This window comes from Cuculus canorus, chromosome 24, assembly GCF_017976375.1.
Source record: "Cuculus canorus isolate bCucCan1 chromosome 24, bCucCan1.pri, whole genome shotgun sequence".
Lineage (NCBI taxonomy): Eukaryota > Metazoa > Chordata > Aves > Cuculiformes > Cuculidae > Cuculus > Cuculus canorus.
Genome location: NC_071424.1, coordinates 3290399 through 3301126, shown reverse-complemented (window position 1 = coordinate 3301126; position 10728 = coordinate 3290399). Strand labels below are relative to the sequence as shown.

At 49.5% G+C, this 10728-nt stretch overlaps 1 protein-coding gene across 1 annotated transcript; it reads left to right on the top strand.

The window, feature by feature from the left end:
- The first annotated feature begins 589 nt into the window (after nt 1-589).
- NRAS (NRAS proto-oncogene, GTPase) lies at nt 590-8849 on the top strand. Its single transcript, XM_054087370.1, has 5 exons — nt 590-752; nt 1834-2012; nt 2441-2600; nt 3384-3507; nt 4160-8849. The coding sequence occupies exons 1-4, from the start codon at nt 642-644 to the stop codon at nt 3501-3503; spliced, it is 570 nt and encodes a 189-aa protein (XP_053943345.1). The 5' UTR covers nt 590-641; the 3' UTR covers nt 3504-3507; nt 4160-8849.
- Nucleotides 8850-10728: the final 1879 nt, after the last annotated feature.

Below are 10728 nucleotides of genomic sequence, written 5' to 3'. Positions count from 1 at the left end.
AAACAATGCACAAACCCGCTGCTGCTTGGGACACCGCAGCTTCCGACGCCCCTTTCTGTTACTGATTTGAGTTTGGAGAAAAAAAAACAAAAACAAAACAAACAAAAAAAAAAACCACAAACAAAACAGAAGTTGTGCCTGAAGTGATGGGTTTGTTTTTCTGTTTTGCAGCCGGCACCCCGCGTTCCATAACGAATAAATACTTAGGCTCTCCATAGCTGTACCGAGACTTTCATCAGGTGAAATAGTTGATGTCTGTGTGCTTTTCTTTGTCCGCCCCGCGGGGCGCGGCCCCTCCTTTCGACTTAGGGTTTTTCTTCTCTGGGAGATGCGTTATCTTTGTACGACGAACATTGCTTTTTTTTTTCTCCAGGTTTTTTTTTTTCTTTTGTTTGGGGTTTTTTTTTGTTTGTTTTTTTTTTTGTTTTGTTTTTTTTTCTGTTAATGGCAAAAGAATGGAAATAGAATAAAGTTTTACTTGATTTTGACTCGCGCCGTGTCCTTCCGCGCGTCACGTGTCCTTCCGTCCCTCCGCGTATCCTTCCGCCCGCCGCGCGTCACGTGGCCGGAAGCGGCGGCGCGGCCGGAAGCGCCGGGCTGAGGTGGGGCGGGGGGTGGGCCGCGCCGCGCCCCGCGGGGCCATGACCGAGTACAAGCTGGTGGTGGTGGGCGCCGGCGGCGTCGGCAAGAGCGCGCTCACCATTCAGCTCATCCAGAACCACTTCGTGGATGAGTACGACCCCACCATCGAGGTGGGCGGGGAGCGGGGCCGCCTGCTGCGGGGGGGGTTCTTCACGGGGTGTTACAAAGGCCCGTAGCGATAGGGCGGGAGGCGGCGGGGGTGAACGGGAGAGGGGAGCGTGTAGACTGGGCAGGAGGAGTTGATTCGTGATGAGGGCGAGCAGGCCCGGGCCCAGGCTGCCCAGGGAAGTGGTGGCTGCCCCATCCCTGCAGGGATTCAAGGCCAGGGTGGATGGGGCTTTGCTCCCCCTGATCCAGTGGGAGGTGTCCCTGCCCATCGCAGGGGGTTGGAACTACGTCATCTTTAAGGTCCCTTCCAACCCAAACCATTCTGTGATTTTATGATTGGCCAATGGCATCCTGGCTTGGATCAGACACGGTGTGACCAGCAGGGCCAGGGGGTGATTCTGCCCCTGGACTCAGCACTGGTAACACCACACCATGAATCCTGTGCTCAGTTCTGGGCCCCTCACTCCAAGAATGATATTGAGGCTCTGGAGTGTGTCCAGAGAAGAGCAACAAAGCTGCTGAGGGGCTGGAGAACGTCTGACGAGGAGCGGCTGAGAGAGCCTTGAGAAGAGGAGGCTGAGGGGAGACCTTATTGCTCTCTACAACTGCCTGAAAGGAGGTTGTGGAGAGGAGGGAGCTGGGCTCTTCTCCCCGGTGACAGGGGACAGGACAAGAGGGAATGGCCTCAAGCTGTGCCAGGGGAGGGTCAGGATGGACACCAGGAAGAGATTTTTCACCGAAAGGCTCATTGGGCCCTGTCAGAGGCTGCCCAGGGAGGGGGGTGGAGTCCCAATCCCTGGAGGAATTGAAGGTGGATGAGGTGCTCAGGGACATGGTTTAGTGTCAGATAGGAATGGTTGGACTCGATGATCCAAGAGGTCTTTTCCAACCTGGTGATTCTATGATTCTATAAAAGAAAGGGCTGGGGAGGGCACGGGGCCACGTCCCCTAGAGGTGTGGTGGGGACAGGCAGGGCTCCTGGGGACCAGGCTGCTCTGAACCAGAATCCTCTGCTTTGTTGTCATTTTTGTGTTTCCCCGGCTGGGGCAGCTCGCTGACGTGAGACTGGTGTGTGCATTGCAGGACTCGTACCGCAAGCAGGTGGTCATCGATGGAGAGACGTGCCTGCTGGACATCCTGGACACGGCGGGGCAGGAGGAGTACAGCGCCATGCGCGACCAGTACATGAGGACCGGGGAGGGCTTCCTCTGTGTCTTTGCCATTAACAACAGCAAATCCTTTGCTGACATCAACTTGTACAGGTGCAAATTGGGGCGTGCGGGGAGGGGCGGTTGGAGCAGGTTGGACTGCTGTTAGACCCAGTGGAGACTGAAGAATACGCAAACATTAAACTTCCCACTTCCTTCAGGATGTTTTCCAAGCTGGTGATTGGGATTTTATTAGGCGATTGGGAGCGGGATGGGTTTCTGGGCTGCTGTGTTAATCAGATGATCTTTAGAGTGTAAAGAACGTGATCCCTCTGAAAATGGATGAGAAAGCAAGTACATCCAAGAGGAGTCAGACGTGGAGCACACAGCATTGCTGGGCATACTGCTTAGGCTGGAACCCCTGAGGTCCAGTCCAGCTTCAACATGTGTCTTTGTAGCACAAGGTTGCTTCAATACTGAACTGGGACAGCTCTTATGTTTAGGAACTCGCTCTTGACTTGGTTTTATTTGTCTTTTTAAAGAGAACAGATCAAGAGAGTGAAAGACTCGGATGATGTGCCAATGGTGCTAGTTGGGAACAAGTGTGACCTGCCCACAAGAACAGTAGACACAAAACAGGCTCAAGAGTTAGCAAAGAGCTACGGAATCCCCTTCATAGAGACATCTGCTAAAACCAGACAGGTGAGGCGCTTCCTCTCTTTCTTTGACTTCTTCCTGTGTGCCAAATGCGGAATAGTATGACCTTTTCCCATGTGCTCTTTATCTACAGCAGCAAGCATTTTCTAATCCCTTTGTAGTTTTAGCTTTTAATTTCCCTTCACTCTTATCTTGAGAGAGCTCTGTTCCATCTCTGGGCTAGGCCAGTACACACACCACTGCAGACTTGTGCTGGCTTTCTTTTGAGTGTGTGTGTTCATATAAAGAACAGAGCTTCACCTGCTCTCGCTGAGAAGTGGCCGGACTGTGCAGTTGGTCATCCCAGACCTGATTGGTTTCCCTGGCTTCGTAATGAAGGCTAGTTCTAAGATTATGTTTGCAGAAGGAATTCCCCAGGCTGGGGAGACAGACCTTTTCAGGGCAATGTCGGATACGCAGCTCTGCCAGCGAGCCCGTGTTCTGTCCACACCCCCATGGAATGAAGCAGACAGGGGCCGGTTATTAAGCAGTAGTCAGGAAACACTGGGAATTCTAAACTGAAGGTGATCAGACAAGAGGCAGCTTGTTTCCTGCACGGAGCCTGTCCATAGGTGCAGTTTTCCCTGATGTTTTCCTGGGTGTTACCCCAAATGTTTACTGCCAGGAAGAGCTAAGGGTATAAGCAAGGATAACCTTGGGATTAGCGGGTGACTGAGCTTCCTGTAGAGCCGTGTCTTTCAAACATGTGAAGGGATCCTGTGATGGAGAGAGCAGTGATCCCAAAAGCATCAGGAAAGAAAACGCTTTACCTGGATCATTTGCATACAGGGTGTGGAAGATGCTTTTTACACACTAGTGAGAGAGATCCGGCAGTATCGCATGAAAAAGCTCAACAGCAATGAAGATGGGAACCAAGGCTGTATGGGATTGTCCTGCGTTGTGATGTGATCAGGTGAGCTGTAATTGAAGTTTTTCAGTGGGTTCTTGTCTGTGTGTTTCAGTTCTTGGTAAGCGTGGCTCAGAGATACCCGCTGCCCTCGGTGGGTGTTTGACTGCTCTCACAACCCACTGATACCCAGAGATTTGGAGCCTACCAGTAACTGTTTCTCCAGAATCTTTATTTAGGTTGGGGTTTTTTTCCTTCTAAGTAGACAGTAAAGCTTAAGAAAAGGAATTTTTGTGCGCAGCAGCACTTCTGCTGCAGCCTGTGGTTTCCCACTAAACTGGTAACTGTGATTTTCTATATCATCCTTGTCCGTGTCTCCTTCCTTTAGGAGACCATTCTGACTGGGGAAGGTGTAATCTCTGCCTTGCACATGAGAAACACCTGAACTAGGCAGAGGGGTGTGCGCAATTCTGCAGTCGCTGTTTGCTGGGGATTGATTGGTTTCTACACCTGCGCTCCTCTGGAATACACACCCTTCGATCAGCCACAAAGAGTAACGCGAGTAATGAAATCTGTGAGTTCCCCAGCTGAGGCAGATTCTTTTCAGCAGTTCTCTAAAAGAAGAGGTGGAGCGGCCCAGGATGTGCGCTGCGCTGCTGCCCCGCACGCCCATCACAGAGCCGGATGGCAGCTAACAGGAGATGCCTTTCTATTCCAGATGCCGAGAATGTGTGGTTCAGATGTAGCTGCTGGACGAGTCTCAATGCTACTGTATTGCGTCTCACGCTGATGCCCTGCAGTATTTTGGTGCCAGGGACCAGAATCTTGGTACCGGTTAATTAGCACAAGGTCCTTTTCCGTGCTCCATCTGAAGAGAACATCTGTGGCACCTACCTCCTTGCTCAGCTAACGGAGCAGTCGCATCTCTTGGTGTACTGGGATTCTATTCTCACTGTGTTACCTGGGTTTGTTCAAGAAGAAAACCAGTCTCAAGAAGAGTGAACTATAGAGACTAAATGCTGTGAAAAAAGATGACACTTTACCTCTAGAGTAAAAGTTAGACATGATGTTTGTTCCCTTTCTATTGGATTCTGATTTCCAGTGCTGTCAGAGAGCTGGCACTGATCGCTGCTTGGCAGGTAACGTCAGAAGTAGGTTTGCACCATGAGTGTGCCTGTCACGCACCAGGTTGGTATCTGCTCTTGGTGCACCTGTACAGCGTATTTGCAACAGCTCCTTTGCGCCAGGAGAACCACTTAACTGATCCCTCTTTTTCTGTAATAAAAAGGAGATATCTTTCCTAACTGAAGTGCCTGTTTGCTAAGAAGATTCGAAGTTGGCCCCTGCTGAGGAAACCCCAAGGACTGGAATTACTTGGGAGCTCATTGTCTTGAGCAGGCAAGTCTTGTGTGGGTAATCTCTTTGCCTGACAAGATATTGATGTGGGAATTTGTGGGCTGGAAGATCCAGGAGGCACTTGAAAGACTTGAACTAGGGAGGGGGACTTACTGCATCTGGTTTTTTTTGCTTTCTTTGTAGGTGGAACTATTTATATTGTTTTTCCGCAGCATTCAGGTCTCTTCCAAGTTGGACCAAATCAGTCAGCCACTCATTTTTAACACAAACTGCCAACATTTGTGGGCAGCTTCTCAAGAGTTGATCTGGTAACTGGAGGTTGGTTAGTTAGTTTGAAGAGCTGTTACTCAGCCCTGTCTGTAACTAGCAAATTACTCAAGTTATTTTCTTACCACCAGACTGTAAACACAGTCTCTTCAAAATGTCTCTGCGTAAAAGGTAGTTGGAGAGTCTCCATGTCAGGGAAGGAGTGTGGGTGATGGAGCACTGGAACCGACTGTTAAGGGGGGTGTGGAGTCATCTTCTCTGGAGAGATCCAAACCCACCTGGGTGCAATCCTGTGCAGCTTGCTGGAGGTGACCCTGCTTTAGCAGGGAGTTGGAGTGGATGAGCTCCAGAGGCATCTTCCCACCCGCACTGTTCTGGGATTCAGTGGGATTTCAGACTGGCTGTGTTTGGTGCAGTGGTCGTCACGTACTGCAGCAGCTGGAGCCGTGCGTCCGGCCCTGGAAGCCCCCACGTAAGAGGCACATGGATCTCTTGGAGTGGGTCCAGAGGAGGCCACGGAGATGATCTGAGGGCTGAAGCACCTCCCACACAAGGACAGACTGAGAGAGTTTGGGGTGTTCAGCCTGGAGAAGGCTGCAAGGAGATGTTAGAGCAGCTTCCAGTCTCGAAAGGGGCTCCAGGAGATCTGGGGAGGGGCTCTGGATCAAGGAGTGCAGGGAGACGAGGAGAGGGAATGGTTTTCAGCTGAAAGAGGGGAGATTGAGATGAGATCTTAGGGAGAAACGTTTTGCTGTGAGGGTGGGGAGGCCCTGGAACAGGTTGCGCAGAGCAGCGGTGGCTGCCCCATCCCTGGAGGGGTTCCAGGCCAGGTTGGATGGGGCTTGGAGCAACCTGATCCAGTGGGAAGTGACCCTGCAGGGGAGTTGGAACTGGATGGGCTTTGAGGTCCCTTCTGATGCAATCCATTCCCGGTCCAGGCTGAGCGGAGAAGGCAGTGGGCTGTAACAGGGATCCGAGCAAGCCTCCAATTGCAGCATCCTTGCAAAACAAGGAAGGAAGTGAGTTCAGCAATGACTGTGCAGAAGGTGTGTGATGTACTGATGGGAATTCTGGGCTTGTTCCGACAGCGCCAGAGTACGAGAGAATTACCACATAGGCTGTGTGAGTTCTTAGAGCAAAATGTTGTCACCTCATAGGATTGGGATGTATGGGTGTGGCCACTGTTGCAAAACCTGCTACTGTTCCTTGGAATACTGTCTCCTTCCCTAGTTTTTGTGCTGCTGATGCTGGATTCTGCGCTGTGTGGTCTGACAGCAAAGCTGAATTCCCAGATACTCTCTGATGGAAGAGTAACGAGCCTTCAGCCAACAGAGGGAGCATTCAGTCGCTCTGCCGAACCAGTGCAAGCACACAAAGTGCAGGAGGCTTTATTTCAGTTCGTTAGTGCCACATTTGTGCATCTTAATTTGGAGTTCTCAATGTCAAGTGGGAATCTGAAATCAGTAAATACTGAGGGAAGAAATCCTTCCTTTTAATATCTTTTCCTTCACTACTTACATTCTTAATTTTCTTCTTAGAATGAAGAGGAGCAGTTTACAACATGTTTTCTTTAACTGAGATAATCCTTACGTGTACTTTTTGCGATTTATTTTACCATTGACTGATGTGACACTGCTGAGAATTAAAAATAGAGTGTTTTTACATAAACCGTTATTTTCCAGTAACATCCGCAGTGGTGGGCAGTGTTGTGGGCAGCACGGGCTCAAGTTGGGTTTGATTGAAGATGATCCCGTGCCCTCAGGTTAAACATGACAGAATTGCTGCTGTGTCTGTAGTCAACCAGCAGAGCCTTGTTTTGTGCGAGAAGCAAACTTATGTGTGAAAGCGTTCTTTGAGCAGATGATGATGAGGGTGATGATGATGATGATGTCTCTACATGCACGTCAGGTTTTGGTTGTCATTAAAAATGTCCTAGTGGTCACTCCAGAACTTGGGAATTCCCAGGATTTTATGCAATCCGGCAACTGCTTCTGCTTTCTCTTTGGTGTTCCCTTCTTTTGGCCTGTATGAACCCCTAAGAGGGAAGAAGGCCTGGTAAGGATGGTCAGTTTGTGTTTCACCTCTGGAACCTTAAAGGAGGATGCATCAGCTTCTAGAATGCTGTGCAGCTGATCTCCGCAGGCGGAACTCCCAACCACCTTATTTTCATTTCAGATCTAGAGGGTCAGAGAAAATGCTGGTGTTGTGTTCATCCGGCATGGGGAGTAAACGGTTGTGCTTGTTTCCAGCTTCACTGAAGTGGTGGCAACTGAGAGAGCTGTGGAAGGTCAAAACCCTGAGGACTGCGGGGAAAATTATTTAGATAATAAGCGCAGGAATTTTTGCATGAGACAGGTCTCTGGAAAAGGTGACTTTGTGGATTTAGTCCAGATGTTGTTATTTAGGACTGTGCTAACCGTGCTGTCCTGACTGGGAAGAAGAGGCACAAACAACTTTGAGGCACAATGTGAAAAAACAAAGAGTAACACTCTTGTTAAAAAATTGCCAGTGGCAATGACTGAAAGAAAAGTCCCTGTTGCTCTGGATTGAGCACAGCGGTTTGAGGAGGTAGTGTAACTCGATGACTTGTTCCTGTCAGTATCCCCACTCCGTGGTCTTCAAACAACAGTGCTCATGCTCTGTTCTTGCCATCACCAGCAGAATTTCGGGCAGTAATGGTGATGCTTAAGCCACCATAATTTTTAGCACAGTTCCATGACTTGGAATTGGATTTCAAGCGACTTCAGGCTCATGGAGGGAAGGAGAGTAGTAGAAGACTGAGTTACGTTTTGACCCTGTTTGTCGTCCTCCTATACTCCCCTCTTTGTGTAACCTCCAGAGTGGTAGGGAACTATGGGAATCTGGATGTTTTATCCAAGGGCTAATTTGTTGTTATTTTGTATAACTGCTTGCTTTCAATAATACATCTCTTTTGGTTTGAAGTAAATTATTTTGCTTCTTAAATAACTTTTTTAAAGAATAAACTTTAAATTCCTTGGTTGTTTCTTTTGTGGCAGGTATCTGGGCACGGGATCCACAACTGGCTTACACAAAGCTTTGGCACAGATTTATTCCGTTTGTCACTGCTGTAAGGTGACACGAACAGCTGTATCGTGTTTGTTCATCATAGTACGAATGTGCAGTGAGAGTGGCTTTGAGCTGTACCACGGGCTTGTGCCAGAATCCGGTTCTAATGACTTCACCAGCCTTCACCGTGTCACCCTGCGTTAGTGCCGAGTCTCTGTGTTTTACTGGGGTCCCTCATAGTAGTTTTGCTGACTTTGACCTTGCTAAGTAAAAAAGGAGGGGAACTTTCTTTGCCAGTTATTCCAAGAGTGACATCAGCTATACACTCATTGCTGTGTCCAAATTGTATTCTCTGTTAGGTTTTTTGGTTGCTTAGTTGAGCCTTCTAAACCACATCCCTGTTGGCTCTCCTGCGGTCAGGGCAGTGCTGTTGGACCGTGCAATCGCAGTGCATCCCGTGTGTTTCTGCCAAGACATGGTGTCAGGGCTCTGGAACCCCAAGTCCAATCTCTGTTTTCTGTGCAAGGAGCTCCGAGTAACAGGGGCGTAAAGCCCCTCACACCGTGGGGCTGTGGGAGTCACTGCCTGTTCCAAAGGGAGATGGGTGCTTAAAAGCGAGGGTGTTCTTGGTGTTCTGGGGAAGCTCTCCTCCAGTGCGATGGTTGCCAGTCACTGTCCCTACGAACAAGCTCACACCTGAAGGACTGCTTGACTTGTGTACTGAATGGGAGCTGATTTTAAGAATCATAGAAGAGTTTGGGTTGGAAAGGACCTTAAAGATCATCTAGTTACAACCCCCCTAAATCTAGTTACATCCCACTAAATCAGGCTGCCCAAGGCCCATCCACCTTGGACATCTGGCCTTGGACACCTCCAGTGATGGGGCAGACACAACTTTCCTGGGCAGCCTGGGCCAGTGTCTCACCACTCTTATGGTGAAAAAATTCTTCCTAATTTCTAGTCTAAATCTGCCCCTCTCCAGTTTATACCCATTCTCCCTCATCCTGTCCCCACAAGCCTTTAGGAACAGCCCCTCTCCAGCTTTCCTGTAGCCCCTTCAGGTACTGGAAGGTCGCTATAAGATCTCCTCTGAGCCTTCTCTTCTCCAGGCTGAACAACACCAACACTCAGCCTGTTCTCGTATGGGAGGTGCTCCAGCACTCCGATCATCTTTGTAGCCTCCTCTGGACCCGTTCCAACAGCTCCATCTCCTTAACAGCCCTGAAGGAATCTCTGCAGGGAATGACCAAGAGCTCTGTGGGGAGAGAACTCACAGAGGCTGCTCTTCATGCAAGGTGTTCCTCAAAGGCACGGTACATCAGGGAGTGCCCTGTGAGTCTCCTTGTTCCCACTCTCTGTTAATGCTTTTCTTCTTCAGGAACAGAACCCATTTTCTAGCAAAACATGCCCTGAGGCTTCTGCTTGGTCAGCTGCCCCTGTAACACGGCTGCTTCGCTGGGTAAACCAGAGGGAGATGCTGCTGAATTCCCCGTGCTGCCCAATTTCAGTCTTGTTTGGCATTTTCCTTTCATGGCCTTGGTGTAACGAAGCAGCTCGGAGATAGACGTGGGGGGTTTAGAGCCACTCAAAAGCCTCTGGGTGTGAACCACTCACTTTCCATCTGAACAAGAGTGGGAAGATGGCTTGTTTGTGTTCTGTACGTCAGTCTAAAGAGGCTGTAGGTCTAACTTTAGCCCAGCATGCCCACGCTTTACTCGTATTTCTACCATGAGCCCAGCTAAGCTGACCCGGTGATTTAAAAAGCAAGGAGATCAGGAGACCTCTTGAAGAAGATGACCTCTGTACCCTAAAGGTTATTTTTGGTTTCAGATGTGAATCTCAAAGTCTTGATGCATCCAGAATGTCTAGGAGAGGGCATCATGCTTGTGAGAGAGCAAACAAGCACTTTTTATCGATCTTAAATGAAATAGTTAAACAATAGTGCGGTGTGGGGGCTCACAAACTGGAGAACAAAAACAGCTCAGAAACTGAAGAGTACTGTTGGCATGAGAGAGAAGCCTGGGTATTCAAGACCGAGACTATAACAACATCCCAGCTTTGCCCTGTTGGCTGCATCTCTGAATGTCGGGGGAGGAGGGGATGTCATTTTATATTCTTGTGGAATATCTGGGAAGTGGGACTAAAACTCCCTGACTTCTGGAGAATTCGGTGTGTTTTGAAGCTGTGCACATCACCTAGTGATGATAGAATCATAAAACAGTTTGGGTAGGAAGGGACCTTGAAGATTATCCAGTTCCAACCCCTCTGCCATGGGCAGGGACACCTCCCACTGGATCAGGCTGCCCATCCAACCTGACCTTGAACGCCTCCAGGGATGAGGCAGTCACAGCTTCCCTGGGCAACCTGGGCCAGTGTCTCACCACTCTCACGATGGAGAAACTCTTCCTTACGTCTAGTCTAAATCTGTCCCTCTCCGGTTTGTACCCATTCCCCCTCGTCCTATCCCCACAAGCCTTTATGAACAGCCCCCCTCCAGCTTTCCTGGAGCCCTTTCAGGCACTGGAAGGTCTTCCAGAGAGTTGTTGGATGCTCTGTAAATCATCTCAGCAGGAGATTCTGTACCAAATCTCAACCCATCTGACTTCACTGGTGAGTTGTGCCACAAGCTTCTCAAGC